At 46.1% G+C, this 19,231-nt stretch overlaps 2 protein-coding genes across 2 annotated transcripts in view; one reads left to right on the forward strand and one right to left on the reverse strand.

The window, feature by feature from the left end:
* Positions 1-19,231, reverse strand: part of LOC311010064 (scavenger receptor cysteine-rich type 1 protein M130-like) — a gene marked incomplete at its 5' end in the record, with an annotated part of 423,347 nt that overhangs the window by 291,215 nt on the left and 112,901 nt on the right. The gene's annotated exons all lie outside the window — the stretch shown is intronic.
* LOC311010016 (uncharacterized protein) overlaps positions 1-19,231 on the forward strand; it is a gene marked incomplete at its 3' end in the record, with an annotated part of 54,842 nt that overhangs the window by 20,901 nt on the left and 14,710 nt on the right. The window contains exon 2 of the mRNA XM_084004499.1: positions 16,567-16,857. Coding sequence (XP_083860625.1) covers positions 16,623-16,857 — 235 coding nt within the window. The 5' untranslated portion in view covers positions 16,567-16,622. The remainder of the gene's footprint in view (positions 1-16,566; positions 16,858-19,231) is intronic.

The raw sequence follows: 19,231 nt of genomic DNA on the forward strand, positions 1-19,231 counted from the left end.
TAATGCTCTAGGGGATGCAGAAATTGTACAAAAGCTTTTAGAGCAGCGCCCACAAACGTTAGCCCAAGCCTTTGACATTGCCCATCGCTATGAAACCACAAAGCGAGCAGCATCATATGTCGCCGGTCTCATGCACTCAGGAGCCCGTGACATAGCTGAGCGCAGGCCCCGTGCTATGGTGATCAGAGAGGGAACCGACGAAGAGGAATTAAAGACTGCTATAGCGCCCCCATCAGCCATCTTTAAACCTGCGTCTCCCAGCCACAGTCACCGACCATATAGAGGTAAAAGCCCTAGAGACATTAAATGGGATGAGATTCGGTGTCATAACTGTTCAGGCCTGGGTCACATGAAGAGAAATTGCCCCTCACCAAGAAATGCAGCTAGAGCTCTAACTTCAACCATGCCCCCTCAAAGCTCAAGGTCAGCTGTGCTTCAACTTAAGGCCCAGGGTCAAGAAATGAACATTCACATGATTGTGTACGAGCTAGAAGTGTGCGCTGTTTTGGACAGTGGGGCTCGGAAAAGTGTTTTTCCTCTGTGTCATTACAACGCCATTCATCCAGATGTCAGGCCTCCACTTCAGTCATCCATCGTAGAGACACTGATCGGTGTTGGGCCTGGTGACATACCCGTGCTCGGCGAAGCTCACATCCCTGTCCAGATCAACAACCGTCAGGTGAGCGTCCTCTTCCTGGTTGCTGATATAGCTGGTGACGAGGCCCTCCTGGGCCATCCATTCCTGAGCCAGGCCCAGGCACGTCTTGATTTTGGGAATCAACGGATTGTGCTGTTTGGAGAAGAGGTGCCGTATTTCAATTCCAAAAACAAACCAAAGGCGCACGCAGTGAGAGTGGCCCGGACGGTGGTGCTGGAGGCTGGGCAGGAGTTTGTGGTAAGAGGCAACATCCACCTTAAAGACCCAGTTGAAGGGGGATTGATGCTCAGCCCCACCAAAGGCTTTGTTGAAAAACACAGACTGTTAGTGGCCCGAGTTTTAGTGGAAGCTCAGCCCCATATGACCATGCCCCTCCGCATCTTCAATCCGGGCAACAGTGCCGTTACCATTAAAAAGGGGGCCATCGTGGGACTCCTCCAGCCGGTAAAGGTTCTGCAGCCTGCAAACGCGGTTGCCCACAACCAGCCTGAACAGACTGTCAGCAGCCACCCTCCGGTCCCCCAGCACCTACAGGAGCTCTATGCCCAGAGCTCGAATGAGCTTAACCAAGAGGAGCAGCTGCGGCTAGCTCAGCTGCTGTGCACCTATGAGAATGTGTTCTCCACAGGACCCACTGACCTCGGCAGGACCAGCCTGGTTCAGCATGACATCGTAACCATGCCAGGCCTCCCAGTCAAGCAACCACCACGCCGGATGGCGTTGGAGAAACAACAGGATGCTGACCAACAGATACAACAGAGCCTGGGGGCGGGGCTGGCCCGCCGCAGCAACAGCAGTTGGGCATCGCCCATAGTGATGGTAAAGAAAAAAGATGGGACGTACCGCCTCTGCATAGACTATAGAGGCCTGAATGACTGCACGATTAAAGATGCATATCCTCTGCCCCGCATCCAGGACACGCTGGACACCCTCTCTGATGCCAAGTGGTTCAGCACCCTTGACCTCGCGGCCGGCTACTGGCAAGTCGAACTGACCCCAAGAGCACGCAAAGCAGCAGCATTCTGCACCAAAAGTGGACTGTTTGAATGGAATGTCATGCCATTTGGACTGTGTAATGCTCCGGCGACATTCCAGCGCCTGATGGACCGGGTGCTGGCCGGCATGCAGTGGGAGACCTGTCTAGTGTACCTGGACGACATCATCGTTCTGGGCAGCGACGTTCCGCAGATGCTGCAGCGGCTGGGCCAGGTTTTCAGTCGTCTCGACCAGGCCAAACTGAAACTAAAACCGTCTAAGTGCTGCCTCTTCCACCGCCAAGTAGCCTACCTGGGTCACATCGTTTCAGAGAGCGGTGTGGCCACTGACCCCAACAAAGTCCAGAAAGTGCAGGACTGGCCAACACCGACGTCACTCCAAGATGTCCGTCGCTTTGTGGGCCTTGCATCTTACTATCGGCGGTTCGTTAAAGACTTTGCTTCCATTGCAGAACCTCTCCATGCCCTGACCAAGAAACATGCCCAGTTTCGTTGGTCTGAGGAATGCCAGGCGGCATTTAATGAACTCAAATGCTTGCTAACGACCGCGCCAATCCTGGGCTACCCACTCGACCAAGGCAACATGATACTGGACACAGACGCCAGCGACGTCGGTATCGGCGCTGTTCTCTCGCAGGTTCAGCAGGGTGTGGAACGTGTGCTAGCCTATGGAAGCCGCAAGCTGTCCACAACTGAACAGAATTACTGTACCACACGGCGAGAACTGCTAGCCGTGGTCGACTTCGCGTCACACTTTCGCCAGTATCTCCTAGGGCGGCGCTCCACGGTGCGCACCGACCACAGCAGCCTTCGGTGGCTAACAAGGATGAAGGAGCCTGAGGGGCAGCTCGCCAGGTGGCTCGAGAGACTTGGCGAATACAACTTCGAGATCATCCATCGCCCTGGCCAGCTTCACGGCAACGCAGACAGCCTCTCCCGGAGACCCTGCCGTCAGTCCTGTCCTTGTAAGCTCCCCAGCCCATCTCCTCCTCAGTTGAACATCAGTCACCAGGCTGTGCAGTGCAATTTGGACTCTGACATCAACCAGGCGATGCTGAGTCCAGTGGGGGTAGAGAGACACCCAGCTCCCGCAGAAGCAAGTCTAGTGGGGGTAGATAAGGCCCTGCCAGCTGACTCTAACAACTTAAAGTCCCCCGAGAAAATATACCTGACTAAGTCAAAAGAAAATGAACTGTTTGGTGGTTGGTCCCTGGAGGAGCTGCGACAAGCCCAGGAAGACGACGCAGACATTGCACCCATCAGAACCTGGTTGGAAACCAGCGGAGAACGTCCTGCATGGGTAACAGTCTCACCATGCAGCCCAGCCACAAAGACATATTGGAGCCAGTGGAAACGCCTCTACATCAGAGATGGCGTGCTAGTAAGACGTTTCTACTGCCTGGACGATACCCAATTCTATCCACAAGTAGTGCTGCCCCGCACCTTCAGGCCAGACATCATGAGACAGATGCATGAGGGACAAGTTGGTGGACATTTTGGTGTAGAGCGCACTGTAGCTCGGCTGCAAACCCGATACTTCTGGTACAGAATGAGGGAGGACGTTGCCCTGTGGTGTAAAACCTGCACCAGCTGCGCATCAAAAGCCAGGCCGCGGAAGACACCACAAGCCCCCATGGGCACTGTTCGAGTCGGAGCGCCTATGGAGCGCATCGCTTTGGATATCATGGGGCCACTGAATGAGACTGAGCGCAACAACAGATATGTGCTGGTAATACAGGACTATTTCACAAAATGGGTCGAAGCGTTTCCCCTACCTAACGAACAAGCTGTAACTGTGGCTGAAGTGCTCGCCTCCGAGTGGGTGTGTCGCTATGGAGCCCCGCAGACACTGCACAGCGACCAAGGCCGGAACTTCGAGTCTGAGGTGTTCCAGGAAATGTGCACGCTGTTCGGGATCGACAAAACACACACCACACCTTTCCGTCCTCAGTCCGATGGGCAAGTTGAAAGGTTCAATGCCACTCTGCAAAAGATCCTGGCCACGACAGCCGAGCGTTGCCACTGGGATTGGGACCTCATGATTCCCTACGCTGTCATGGCCTACAGAGCAACAAAGCACAGTTCAACTGGTTTCACCCCGAACTACATAATGTTTGGCCGGGAAGTGAGTGAGCCAGTAGACCTGGTATCCGGCCTGCCGCCAGACCCTGAACCAGCTCCCTCAGCCCCTGAGTATGTCCAGCACCTTCGAGAGCGACTGGAGCTGGCGCACCAAATCACCAGAGATGCTCTCGGAGAGTCTGTGGAACGTGCAAAGAGACAATATGACAAGAACTGTTGCCGCACACATTACAACGTTGGTGATGCTGTGTGGTACCTCATCAAAGGAACAAAAAAATTCAAGAACAGAGTGAGGAAGTTCCTCCCATCTTACGAAGGGCCATTCTTCGTTCTGGGTCAGTTGGACGACCTGGTTTATCGAATCCAGAAAGGGCCAAAGACTAAAGTAAAGGTGGTTCACCACGATCAGCTAAAGCCTTATCGCTGCCGGGACCCACTGGACAATACTTGGGCCCTGGAGCAAGCCCAGAGCTGGACACCAATGGAGGTGTCACCCCCAGACGACGTAGATCCTGCTGACACTCAACTGGGTCTGCCCCAGCTCTTCTCTGACGCTGATGACAGCTCCAGCTTTCCCTCATCAGATCCAGCTGTGGACATTCCTGTAGCTGCTGCTTCTCACCCCTCCACCACTCACCTTGACTCCTCCGTTCCTGTGGAGTTCAAGGACAGTGGGGGTGGTGCGGCGGTGCAGCACCCTCAGAGCCCTCGTTCTCAAAGGCCCCAGCGCAGGCGTAGACCACCGACTCAGTTTGGTGAGTGGGTGGCTCACTGAGCGCCCGGCTCACTGAGCGCCCGTGTTCATGGGCAGTTACAGAACTTTAAGGGCAATGTTTACAATGTTTAAAAAAAAAATAAGAAGTTGCTCATTGCTTATGTTTTGTATTTCTCTTGGTAAAGAATATATAATATATATATATAAAAAGAGAACTTAAAGGTAAAAAAAAAAAAAAAAAAAAAAGTTTGATACAAAGTCAACTGTTATAGGCTCTTCCAGCTAATTGTTATTTTCTATACTTAAAAAAAAGAAAAGAAAACTTGACGGTAATGGTTGTTGTATGCACTATGGGGTAAACTGCATTTGGTGTATTTTTCTGTTAATATTTTGAGTAATTACAGAGAACTACTATTATCCTTTAAAATGCTAATTATATCTTCTACTCGTAGTCTGAGCGATGGGTATTGTAATGCCTTTTCAGGGTTGTTCTGCTCAACTGTAATATGTGCACTAAACGCAACACACTGTTAAATTCTTGCCTTTGCACTACAAGCTACACTTTATCGGCATTCCTCTTAAATCGACGCCTATAGTTATACTGCATCCTTTCAACTAGATTGAATGTGTATGGGGGCTGTATATCTGTATGGACATGTTGGTGTTTATTATTGTGCTGGAGTGAAAATTCTGTTTCGATTGTCATCCAGAGTGGGGGTAGTGTTACGAGAGTGGCGTATGTGTGTGCGCGAGAATGTCTGTGTGTGTGTGTGAGCGTGACGTCAGCGAATGAGTCGACGAATGAGTGAACGAGCGATTGCGCGACTGTCAGTCTAGGAGGAACTAAACGAGTCCGGTTGTGGTTTTGAGTTTACGTGTACTGTTAAATAAAGTACCAAATGCCAAGAATCTGTGCCCGTGTCTTCCGACCTATAAACAGACCCACTGCCGGTTATAGTGAAGGGTGTTACCCCCGAAAGGACATCGGCCCTGGAGGGAACGTCTCCCCTGTGCTCCCCGACTACGGTCTGAGAGCCAAGGAACAGGAAAGGTGTAACACTAGCGTCCCTACCCAATTCTACGCCCTTGAAAAGTAAAAGTATTTGTCTTGGAAATGTATTCAAGTAAGAGTAATAAGTACCAAAGAAATCTAATACTCAAGTAAAGTACAAAATCCTCTGGATATGTACTTAAGTACAGTAGTTAAGTAAATATACTCCGTTACTGTCCACCACTGATGATATTCATGGTTTATATTAGGGGTGTCAACGATACAATAATAAATCGTAACCGTTTAGAAAAATCTATAACCGTTTACACGTCATTTTCCCTCCTCCTCGTTTATTTCTCACCAATATATACGGCTATAGTATCCGGCCCGCGAAGGAATATTTACTGGCCCGTTTAGTGAAAAAAAACATAAAAAAATGCTGGCCGTATAGTGTCTGATATGAGCTGATCTCTCATCTCCGCGCAGCACAGTGGAGACTTGCTCCTTAAGGCGCGCGGCCACAACAATCCTCACCGCGCGCCCCCGCTACGTTCTTCTTCGTGTACGTTCTTGATGTTGTTCTGATGACCGTCCGCCTCGTTGAACCACCACGATGTCGCTTTCTACTTTGAAAACTCGGAAAGTTGACACTGTATTTGGATAAGCTGTTGCACTCTTCAGACTCGTGGTGTGAGCGGAACCGGACCGGACCGGTACTTTATAATCAAAATGCGGCTGTGTGTCTCCGTCCAAAATCCGCTGCGCTCGCGCTGCCTGCTCGCACAGATCCGCTCGTATTCACATGCGCTGATGCAGGTCGAGTGTTGACTAGAAATATATGCAGACGGCGCTCCTTCAAAACAACATCAAGCCCTGTGTGTGTAGTATTATATGTACAACAGTTGAGTGTAATTCATGCCAGGCAAAGTTGGCTTATAGTAACAGCACGGGATCCATGCGCAACCACTTACAATGGCTTTGATTTCATGGGATTAGCATTAGCATTAGCAATAAACGCTGACACCCCTAGTATACATGCTGACACATTTAGACAGTTGAACGGACTATTGTACATGTGATGACTCACACCATGAAAGAATTCATGCATGTTTTGAAGAGAACAACTATTCAACTGAGAAGCAACATAATCAGTTTTGATCAGCAAGATATGTTCAATCATTAATTGTGCAAATTGTAGATAATTGTTCTCATTTGCATATATGTGCTAAAATATTTGCAATTTCTTTAAAAGAATGAGAAATGATAATCTGTTGTGAAGCAGTGGCCAGTGGTTTGGAGGTTTACACATGTTGTTTAGAAAATATTCACTATCTTTTGAGAATTGTGGCAAAGCAATTGAGAAAAACTGTAAATGATGAACTGATGGTGGAATTGTTTTGAGTCCAGTTTGAATCACTGAATAGTTTCATGACATCTTTTTCTCTGGTGTCTGGTGTCTTTTCTCTCTCTCTATTTGATCTTCTATCATCTCTCCAGACTCTGTCAGGCTGCTGAATGGGACTAGTCTGTGCTCAGGCAGACTGGAGGTGAAGTCCAACCAGTCCAACCAGTGGTGGTCCTCAGTGTGTGAAGCTGACTTTGACCAGCAGGATGCAGAGGTGGTCTGTAGGGAGCTTGGCTGTGGGGCTCCTTCAGTCCTCCAGGGGGCGCTCTATGGAGACGTGGGGGCTCCAACGTGGACCAAAGAGTTCCAGTGTGGAGGCCATGAGTTTGCTCTCCTGGACTGTAGAAGCTCAGGCTCAGATAGAAACACCTGCTCACCTGGCAAAGCTGTTGGACTCACCTGCTCAGGTAGAAGAGGAGCTGCAGCTTTGATCTGGTTCATTTCTGTTCTCATCAAACTCACTTTGCTCTTTGACTGACGACTCTCTTCTTTCTGTTCAGAGCCTGTCAGGTTGGTGGGAGGAGCCAGTCGCTGTGCTGGAACACTGGAGGTGAGACAGGGAGACTGGAGACCAGTGTATGGCTATGGCTGGACCCTGAAGGAAGCAGCTGTTGCCTGTAGAGAGCTGGACTGTGGCTCTGCTGTTTCTGTAGGACGGAGAAAGGAGTCCTCAGACAGACCTGTGTGGAGGATCAGGTCTGGCTGTGTTCATTCTAGATCCACTCTGAGGGAGTGTGCAGCATCAGATTCCTCTTCCTCCATCCTGAATCTCACCTGCTCAGGTAAGTCCCTCAGTGACATCATCTATGACATCATCTATGACATCATCTATGACTGTTGTCACGTTCCTTAATCAGGGAACCAGACAAAAAAGGTGGAGACCACACCAGACATATACTTTTTAAACAAAGAAATGTATTAAACAACTCAAAAAGAAAAGGAATCAGTAATCGATAGTGTTTTATGGATGCGTGTCTGTAAGTGAGGTGGCTGAATGTGTATGTATGGGTGCGTGGATGCAAAAACCTATAATTGACCCAAAATAATCCATTACACAGAACACCAGGCCCCAAACAGTCCCCACACCATGTGCGAGATCCAAACCAGACCAAAGGCAGAGAGAGACTGCGTAGCCTGAGCAGAGTACTTCTGCTCAGGCCTAGTGGCCACACCCACACCTTGCCAGGTGCCAGCCATTCAGCCTGATGAGCAGGCAGCACCAGGACTGGGAGGAATCTCCTCCCTCCGTCACACTGTGGTTTTCAAACTGGGGCGTGCCGAGTAGGGCCTTATGACAGAATCACATATTTGGACAATGAAAATGTAATCAACTGTAAAATGCGGAATTTCATTGAATTTATAAAAGTATTTAAAAGTATTTGTTTTCTCTAATATATATATATATATATTATTATCATTATAAACGTTGAGAGTCTCTACTGTCTAACAACACCGCTTCATCCAGCGTCTCTCCTCTCTGTCAGAGGGGCGGGGCTGACGCACACACACACAGCGCTCCGTGAAATGAAACAAAGATATGGACGGAGCTCTAGAAGCGATGACGTCATGACAAAGATGCATGCAATGTGGTTGTTTTACTTTCTTCATTCTTACTTATCTAGAAAGCTGTCAGCTGTTGGTAATTCAACATATTCAACATATCTGCTGAATGCACCAAGATATCTGTATGAGAGAAACCTCCACGTGTGCTGCTTCAGGAGTCCTCTGGGCCGACCACCAAGCAGCCTGAAAGGACTCCTTCTTCAGCTCCACAGCTTTCTGAGCCGCTGGTTTCCACCAGCAGGTTCTTTGGTTGCCACCATAGCAGGCACCAAAAGTGGCCACAACTCTGAGCAGCTCAGTCGGGGGCTCGTCAGTATCTCCACCCCCACGTGGAGTCCTTCACCCTGAACACCTCCTTAGAAGGAGAGAGTCCAGCCCTGATGGCTTTTACATCTTACAGCTCTGTTTCTAAACACAGCTTTATTCTCAGGAAGATAAGAGAGAATCCAAAGCTGTAACTTCTCTGTGTGGAGAGCAACGTTTGTGGAGTCTCTGAGCAGAAGGAACAGAATAGAGGATCTGCAGATGATGATGTGTTTCTGCTTGAAAACATATTGAAAGTGTTGAACAATGGATAACAGTTGTTAGAGTGTATTCATGTAAATGTGATGTAACACTGCTGCAGGCTGTGGTGTTCTAAACATGTTCTGGTGTTACAGTTTATTTCAATTTCTTTGGCTCATCTCTTGAAACTTTGTTAATATTCTCAGAACCTGATTTGTCTAAATAGCTTCCATGTTCCAACACAACACCATAACTCACCTGCAAAAGGTCAGAACTCACTCAAAACATTGAAGTCGTGCTTCAAAACAAAGTTAGTGTCTCATATAAAAAGTCTCTGCCCTCCAAATGAAAAGTTCCTTTGACCTCATGGAAACAATGGTGGTCAGAATGTTTAGATGTTTTTCAGGACGGCAGTGGAGCCTGGAAATGTTCCTTATATCCACATTTCAGGTTTGTCCTATTTCTTTAGTTGACCCTGAATGTTTCCTCTACTAGAATGTTCTGTTTGTCCAGTGAACTGAACACTAAACTGAATACTATCCACATGCTGATTTCATCAGTACAAGTTTCTTTTACAGTATTACACACTGCACTCACGTTTCCATGGAAACGGTTACAGTTGCCCTGTTCATGATGTACCTGAGCAGGTTCCTCCATGTTCAGACATTGTGGTTATTCTGTTGTAGTCCAGCTCTATAAATATGTTTGGTAACAGCCGTACTCATGAATAGCACCTGTCAGCTGACTGGAGATGACGTGTGATTGGTTGATGTAAGATGGGACAAACTCCTCATTGGTTAGTGAAGTTCAAGTTTCTCCTGACAGACAATTTACCAGTTTAGTGGACGTTAGAAAATACTCCATAGTACATAATGATATTCATGGTATATATGCTGACACATTTAGACAGTTGAACGGACTATTAGGGGTGGGAATCTCTTGGCACCTCATGCTTCGATCCGATTACGATTCAGAGGAATGATTCGATTATAAACTGTTTCTCGATGCAACAATTTTTTTGTGTACATTCCCATGCATGATTTAAAATAAATGAAATATGAGTTTGCTACTAAGAGTTTGCTAGTGACTTCCTACTTTTGTGATCATCATAAAAGAAAACCAACAGGTTAATTACCTTCTCTAATATGTTATTAAAGACCCAGTCGGCAACATTTTTTTTATCATATTCACTGAAGCCGACACTATGCTCCTCGTGCACGTAGATCCTGTTATTTGTTTTGCAAAGATCGACAGCACCCGGCTCATCCTGTCCACTCAGCACCCAGGGCTGTGTTCGTGCACACACGCCCCCCTAGGGTCGTACCACTATCACAGGGGGGAGGCGGAGGGAAGTAGCAACAAGCTTCCAATTCCTCGGTTAAAAACCGAAACGAGGAGGTCCAAAACAACCAAGGAAAAGAAAACACTGGTGGAAAAGGAGGAAGAAAAGAGAGATTACGACGGTACCCGTGATTAAACCAGAGTCAACATCGGACATGCGTTTCAAAGGTGGCGTGATCTAAGGGATTTCAAAGGGCACGGAGTGGAGGGGAAGGAGCTCGGTGGTCGTGGGCGAGGAGCGTGAGAGTTGTAAACAATTTACCAGTTTAGTGGACATTAGAAAATACTCCATACAGTGTTTCCCCTATATGCGCATATCGCCACTGCTGGTTTGTCAGCGCCACGGCAAAAAGAAAAAAGAAAAAAAAAATCCTGGCCTAATTGGTTTGGAGTCACATTCAGACGCTACCTTGAATTTAAAGTTGCTAGCAGGCAGCTAGGTAAACTTGGCAGCGTGATCTGAAGCTTCCTTGGACCCACCAGCCTACTTACGATCTAGAATCTTTGACTGAAAGAGAAACATTATGTTTCTCCGACACGCACAACTAGTACTACGTTGCTATGTTGTTGCGATGTGCTTCTTTATCCTGATTGGATTATCTCCTGTGGCGGTAAACTCTTGGAACGTCTGTATCTCGAGCTGTCAGCTGGCTCAGCTGTCATTCTGAAGTTATTGAAGTCCGATGATCCTCACCCAGCATCCACCAAGAAACAAATTTCTGATGCATGTATTCCTATGGCGAGATCGAAATTATTTTCTGGTCCCGTTTGAATTGCGCCATGAATTTCACATGTTGTTTGTGGTTTTTAAAGATCATTTTTCATGGAAAAAGAACTCTGTTTGATAATGGTAGTGTAACACCCTTTAGTTACACACACACTGTAATCCCCAATATTTCTAGTTCAACTATGTTGAGCTATACAGTCTGATTGAGTTTTGTAGATGTAGTTCCTTTATTTCACCAGCAGGGTGCGTATTCCACACACGCAAGCGCCGCTCACGCTCGTAGTTCCTTGTATCCCCTGCTTGTTTCTTTCCTTCACTGATGCCGATGAGGACAGAAACTAGCCGAGAAGAGAGCTTGCTAATGTTAATAGCTAGACTAAAAGTGGTTAAAACTTTATTTTGTCTTGAGTTATTGATCCGTGAGGTATCCACAATCCGTGAGGAGGTTTTTTTTTTGGAGTACCGGACATTACCGGGTTGTGTTTTGTCGAGGAAAAACTCCGGTTGGTTTTATTTTGGTGTATGAAACGATTCTGATGGCGAGCCAGAGCCCAAACCCGAGGAACGTGGAGCAGGACACCGGCTTACATGCGTGGAGGGTGTGACGTCGGAACAGCTCATCGTGCATCTGGAGAAAGCATCTATCACACCATACAGTTAAGACTAAAAAAAAATCACACTACCCGGGTAGATGAACAATTACATGAACAATTGCACTACCATACATTAAAGGACTAATACAAAAACTGTGGACACTGACTAAATTGGACATTTGACTATTTTTGGACTTTATTGGACTTTGTTTGTTTATTATTTTGGGCCCATTATTTCATTTGTACTTTGAACAATATTTTTCTTTTTCATTTGCACTTTGAACAACATTTTTGTGAGTTGTAAATTTGTTTATGCTGTTGGTTACAACTGAGGTTTTGAATGGTAAATACCAGGTTGAATTTACTGGGTTTTGATACATAGAGAAGATTATTAATCCAGTTATAGCTGAGCTAATTCAGTGTCGGTATTAAGAGTGGCTTTCCTGCCGATAAAGAATTGTTTTGTTACTCTTTTCTAAACTGTGGTCCACGTCATTTAAATCCTCCTTGAGCGAAACTATTTCTTCTGATTTTGGCCTAACCTTAAAAGTACATGATAGTCACCTTAGCCCATGTACTGTAGACATGTGCTACAGTAGGTTTTGTGTGAGGCCGCTTTGTGAACTACAGCTCTTCGCTGCTCTCGTCGTGAATGATATCCGTCAGTTTGAGCCAGCGATTCCTCGTCATGTCATCGGACGGGAACCGAAAGCATGAACAGCCGTACCTGCTGGAATGGAACATTCAAGAACAAAACACACCGGCATCTTCGTTTGATCGGCACTGAATGGCTGTGAGAAAGGGCGATGACTAGGGCTGTAGCAATACACTAATCTCACGATACGTACATGATATTCAACTCACGATACGATATGTATCACGATATTCAGCCAACAATACGATTCGATTTTAGACGATTCGATTTTATATGATTTGATACACTAACATCATTTTCTGAAGGATTTTAAAGGGACAGTGTAATTTTTGGTAACATCTTTTGAGTGTTCCATTGACTTGGATTGAATTAATAAAAACTGAAAGAATCAATTACACGATATATGGCTCTGACTGGACAGGGATTCTACAGCTTGCAAATGCTGGACAAAATGAATCAAAGATGTGGTGAGAAAATAAGTTACATTTATTGTAAGCACACACACACACACACACACACACACACACACACGCGCGCGTGCAAGCACACACACACACACACACACACACAGAGTACGGAGTAGGCTGGCTACGGGGCAGGGGGTGGGGTTTTGGGTGTCTACAGAAACATGGCGTATTCATTTTATGAGGTTATTTACTTATCGATTTATATCGCAGAATTGATCAAATCCCTCATCCCTAGCGATGACGTGACGTCACAAAGCCACGTGTAGTCTTTCTCATTGGGTTTCTCTACAGCCTTAAAACTGAACAATTGCACAACAAACGGTCAAACTCTTCACGTGAACATTTTTAATTTAAATCCACAAACAACATATTTCTAGCAAATAATGACCAGCAAATAATTATTTTAGCTCCATTAATAGAGCTTAATTACAAGCCATTTTCCAGAAAAGCTATGTTGACAGCAATGATCTTTCTTACATTTACCACAAATACTGTTTATATTTGCTTTTTACTTTTAGGTGAAGACGGATCTGAGGAACAAGTTACAGGGAGACCATTTGGCCACTTGTATGCGGATCAGCATAAATGGGCCCCCTATACCCCAATTTAACTACAAAAGAGCTTTGGAGCTTCTTTTTGAAAAGCCAAGAAGAATGAAATGCTCAGGTGCAGAGTGTAGCTCTGGCTTCAGCTACTTGTTTTAATAAATCAGGTTCAATCAAGATTGTTACGCTCGGCTCAGGGCACAACACAAAAAGAGACAGAACAACGGTTTCCATAATAATGATGAATAATATTTATTGAATGTAACCGAAGATAGTCTAGGGGTAGAAATGATCTAATGTATGGATGTGTGTCGGTCATATGTAAGTGTTTAAAAGTGCCGTGGAATGCGGTGTGTCAGCAAAGTGTCCTAACGAGAGAGAGAGAGAGAGCAAGAGCAAAGGAGGGTGAGGGCTTATATGCCTACACCGGCGCCAGGTGAGGCCAATCACCCCTAGGGGGGTCCAGGGGCATAACCCCCCGGAAGAAAGTTTTGAAAAATAACCCTTTAAATGGCTACTTCTGGTGACATTTGGGGGGGGGACGTACAGATTGAGCTTCCAAATATGACCTAACAACCAACAGAGTCAAGGCATCTTTGTGACGCCCTCATCTCCCCCTGCGGGCCGCCTGCGGTTTCTCGTGGTGGCCACACGGCTTCAGGTTGACGGCCTACAGTGCGGAGAGTACCTAGCGTTGCTAGGTTACCAACTCTGAGCACCACTGCCATGAATAGATTTAGGGAAAACACTGCTCCATAGTATAATGATATTCATGGTATATATGCCGACACATTTAGACAGTTGAATGGACTATTGTACTCACACCATGAAAGAATTCATACATGTTTTGAAGAGAACAACTATTCAACTGATAGACAACATAATTCGTTTTGATCAGCAAGATATGTTCAATCATTAACGGTGCAAATTGTAGATAATTGTACTCTTTTGCATATATGTTTTATTATTTGTTTCAAAGAATGAGAAATGATAATCTGTTGTGAAGCAGTGGCCAGTGGTTTGGAGGTTTACACATGTTGTTTAGTGTAGGGACCTCACCATCAGGACTACAAAAAGCGGCCTACGCAGGCCCAGGAGCCTTCACATGCGGTCAGAACAAAGTGACAAAGGTGATAAAAAACTACAACCGCCATTTTGGCTTTACTTCTCACCCAGGTGCGAAGTGCAACTTCACACAACTGGTGCCCTATTGGCTGACAACCACAAGTACCCCAGGGGGTCCCCGGGAGCAGCCATGAGGCATAAAACCTGGCGCCGCCTTAAAAACGTTCTCTTCCATCGCAACACCACGTTGCAACAGGAGGTGGACTCGTCCACCGCAGCACACCGCTGCAACAGGAGACCAACTTTTAACGTCTGCAGCGTTTCCTTTGTCTTAGGCCACAGTCTTTTCCCAAACTCGCTGGACGAGCAACAGACTGTTCCCCCCCATTTTCCGCGACTCGCCCCTTTTCTTTTACTCGTTTTTGGATCCTGAGAGATCGCAGCACCCGCGCGATTCTTTGTTTGCCTGCAGAAGAGGAACACGAACGGTAACTTTATTTCAGCGACCAGCCGGAAGGATAACTTCTACGACCCGCTCCTGTCTGAAGTCAGCTGACTAAATCGCCAAGCCGTGCAATTCTATTGTTGTCCGCGGAAGGAAGCAACACAAACTGTTTTCTTCATTCGAGTCGATCATCGAGAAGCATTACTGCTACGCCCCGCTCTCGTCTGGACTCAGCCGACTCGTCGCGTCCCCCGCTGCTGCCGTGGACTCGCAAACCACAAGCCGCCGGGGCGTCAAGAAGCACCGCCGCCGCACAAGACGGACTTACGCACATCGACAAAGTAAGAGGCTATCAGTCTGGGCAGAGACATAAGTTTGATAGTGTAGGAGGTGCTTGTAATTCTTGTTAACGTGTTTTAAGTTTTGATCACGGACCGCCGAGCCCGTTGCTTTCTGTGTTGTTGTATTGAATTGCGCGCATTCTCTCTCTTTGTTCCGGCTAACGCACATGTGCACACACATACACCGCCCCCACACGTATCCTCCGCCAGCTGTTTCCGTCTCCGGACGCCAAGGAAATAGCTCCATCTGGTGGCTGTACATGGCTATCTCTCTCTCTCTCTCTCTCTCCCTCTCTCGCTATTCTATCTGACGTCAGCGGCTCCGCCCCTGAACGCTGTGAGGTATAGCTCCACCTGGTGGTCGCGCCCAGGCAACTCTATCTCTCTCTCTCTCTCTCTCTCTCTCCACACACACACACACAACCACACACTCCACGTGTGTCTCTTCCTTTGTTTAGCTTAGCTTTGTGTGTTAGGTAGTTAGGTGATAATGCTTTGTTAATTGCAGTGTTATTGATTGTGATCATTATTACTGATTTTAATAAATCTTATTATATTATAACTAGCGGTCTCTTGTGCTTGTTGTGTATATGTCACTGGATAACAGCAGGTTGTGAAGGCTAGTGCTTGAATTTCACGCCTTTTTAATTGTTCAACTGTTTTTATACTTCTATGCCAATGATCACGATGATTGGCATGTGAGTATAAAACCTTTATATTGAGACTGAATACAGTTTTAGGTTATCTTTTCCCTGATCCCAGGGTGGTGCCCCGTTTATTCATGATTATATCATGATAATATATTAAATATAATTATTGATATCGATAGTCATATTGACATTAACTGTTGATAACCACATCTGCTCCTGCTACTACCCCAACATTAGAAAATATTCATTATCTTTTGAGAATTGTGGCAAAGCAATTGAGAAAAACTGTAAATGATGAACTGATGGTGGAATTGTTTTGAGTCCAGTTTGAATCACTGAATAGTTTCATGACATCTTTTTCTCTGGTGTCTGGTGTCTTTTCTCTCTCTCTATTTGATCTTCTATCATCTCTCCAGACTCTGTCAGGCTGCTGAATGGGACTAGTCTGTGCTCAGGCAGACTGGAGGTGAAGTCCAACCAGTCCAACCAGTGGTGGTCCTCAGTGTGTGAAGCTGACTTTGACCAGCAGGATGCAGAGGTGGTCTGTAGGGAGCTTGGCTGTGGGGCTCCTTCAGTCCTCCAGGGGGCGCTCTATGGAGACGTGGGGGCTCCAACGTGGACCAAAGAGTTCCAGTGTGGAGGCCATGAGTCTGCTCTCCTGGACTGTAGAAGCTCAGGCTCAGATAGAAACACCTGCTCACCTGGCAAAGCTGTTGGACTCACCTGCTCAGGTAGAAGAGGAGCTGCAGCTTTGATCTGGTTCATTTCTGTTCTCATCAAACTCACTTTGCTCTTTGACTGACGACTCTCTTCTTTCTGTTCAGAGCCTGATGATGTCAGGTTGGTGGGAGGAGCCAGTCGCTGTGCTGGAACACTGGAGATGAGACATCAGGGAGACTGGAGACCAGTGGATGGCCGTGGCTGGACCCTGAAGGGAGCAGCTGTTGCCTGTAGAGAGCTGGACTGTGGCTCTGCTGTTTCTGTAGGAGAGAGAGAGGAGTCCTCAAGAAGACCTGTGTGGAGGATCAGGTCTGACTGTGTTCATTCTGGATCCACTCTGAGGGAGTGTGCATCATCATTCTCCTCTTCCTCCATCCTGAATCTCACCTGCTCAGGTAAGCCCCTCAGTGACATCATCTATGACATCATCTATGACAGCAGTGTTCCCAGTATGTTCCTTCCTCTGTCCCAGTGACAGTCAGTGGTTTCCACTGGACTGAACTGTAAAGTTCTCCAGGACAATGACGTCCTAGAATGTAGAGAAGTGGGCTGGTTTCTGGAAGCTTCAGACCCTCCATAGACTGCTGAGATTCACCTGGCAGGACACACCTGTCTGTCTGTCTGTCTGTCTGTCTGTCTGTCAGACCTGTGACATCACTTCCTGTTTTGAGGGTCCATCTTGTTGAACGGAGGGTAAATGTGACCTTTCATCTCTCGTCCCTCATTTCCATCTAAAGTCTTACCAAACTCCTTTCAGTAGAGAACTACAAACAGGAAGTAGGACCATATAACAGCTGTGCTCAGGTCATTTCACTGGCTTCCAGTCCATTTTAGAATTGATTTGTTCATGTTAATGGTGTTTTTAAGACCCTACATGGTCTGGGACCCCAATATCTCTCTGACAGGCTTGTGAGGTACCAAGCAGCCAGACCTCTCAGGTGGTCTAGAACAGGCCGTCTGGTTATTCCCAGGCTCTCCAGGAAAACTGGTGAAAGTGCCTTTAGCTTTTCATCATGGTGGGTGAGCCCCGATGCTGTTGTCCTTTAAAACTAAACTGGAAACATTCCTTTCTAGCGGCACCGTCCAGGGGCCCGTTCCAGAAAGCAGGCTCAACCAACTCTGAACTGAACCCTGAACTCTGAGTCGACCAACTCTGAGTTTTCTGTTCCAGAACAGCTGTTCTGAATTAGTTCAGTCAACTCTGAGGATGTAAAGTCTGAGTTACACGCGTGCCTGCCGACTCTATAAAGCCATCATCAATGGAGCTCTGATACTACGATTCACCATGGCAACCGGGAGAGAGTAAGAGATATTACTGAGTGTTTATGTAGAAAACGAGGTCATCCTTAGAAAGCGGAGCAACGTAACTGCATCAAAGTAGAGACAGTTGGCGTGGCAGATAATCACTGCCTGACTTAATGTGTATAACTGAATGAAACAGTCGATTGATCTAAAGGTGATAAGTCTTTACTTACAGTCCCACAGCGTGACACTGGTGTAACAGTTAGCAACGCAGCCTACGGTTCAGGCGACAGAGGTTCAACTCCCGTGGTTCACAAAGTAGCGCAATGAGCAAACAATCATTTTCATATCGGTGTAATCCCCCCAGGCACAAAAAGAAAGTGGCTGCAGCTGAAAATTAAGCATAAGAATATTGCACAAATATGTAGACTAAGGCATATGATTTTAATCATATTTCACATATTAAACAGTAAATATAAGCAGCTATTTCAACAAAGAAATGTCCTTTTTCAGAAAACTCCCGTTCGCAAAAAATCTAGAGCTCTGCAAAGAATCTGGATTATGTCCGTGATATGAAATGTTGAAAATGTCGGAGAATATTGTTTAGATATGTGATCGGTAGGAGAAACGGTAATTTCCTTCTAAGTAATCAAAATCCTCTCCCGACGTAAAGCTGCTAGAATCACTTTTATTTCCATATCGATGGTTGACGAGGAAAGGACGGACATTGTTTTCAGTTGGTTCAGATTTCGGAAAAAGGCAGACATGTAGGAGAAACTCAGGGTTTGTTGAAGCAAACCTGCCAGCGAGCAGGTTAGGTTCACAGAGTTGGTTACTATGGTAACTGACCTAAAGGTTGAGTTCACTCTCTTTCTGGAAAAGAACTGTCCAGATTAAGGATCGACCGATATGGATTTTTTAGGGCCGATGCCGATACCGATTTTCTGATCATCAGTCTTGGCCGATGACCGATACGGCCTGCCAATTTTCTTGAGCCGATATTTGGAGCCAATATTACTTTTGCTCTCTCAATTTACATGTTAAAAATGACACTGATTACAAATATTACAAGTGTCAATTTAAGATGGAATGTTTATTGAACTTAAAAAAGGTGAGGTAGAACAAGAACAAGTAGAACAATATTGAACAAATATTAACAGCAGGTGAGGTAGAACAAGTAAAGTGCTGAAAAAGTGTCAGCCAGTGCTGCAGGAGTCGTCTCGCTGAAATGCTGCCACACTGGATTGGTTTTCTGAGTCTCTGCCATTTCTTTAAAAAGAATCAACAAAAGCACATATCAGTGTCAATCTCTTGTGCAATCATCTTACATTAATATCACCTACATTATGTTTGCATCATATGAAAGGTGGATATGGTTAACTTTACAAGGGGAAAAGGCTTCCACATCTACAACACAGTCTTGATGCATTGCTTGCTGACATATTATGAAACAGATATAATCAGATCACTAAATGACTTTTGTCAACACATTTTAATAATTTACGAAAACAATAAACCTGAAAGCCA

The sequence above is a fragment of the Eutrigla gurnardus genome, assembly GCF_963514095.1.
Source record: "Eutrigla gurnardus genome assembly, chromosome: 24".
Lineage (NCBI taxonomy): Eukaryota > Metazoa > Chordata > Actinopteri > Perciformes > Triglidae > Eutrigla > Eutrigla gurnardus.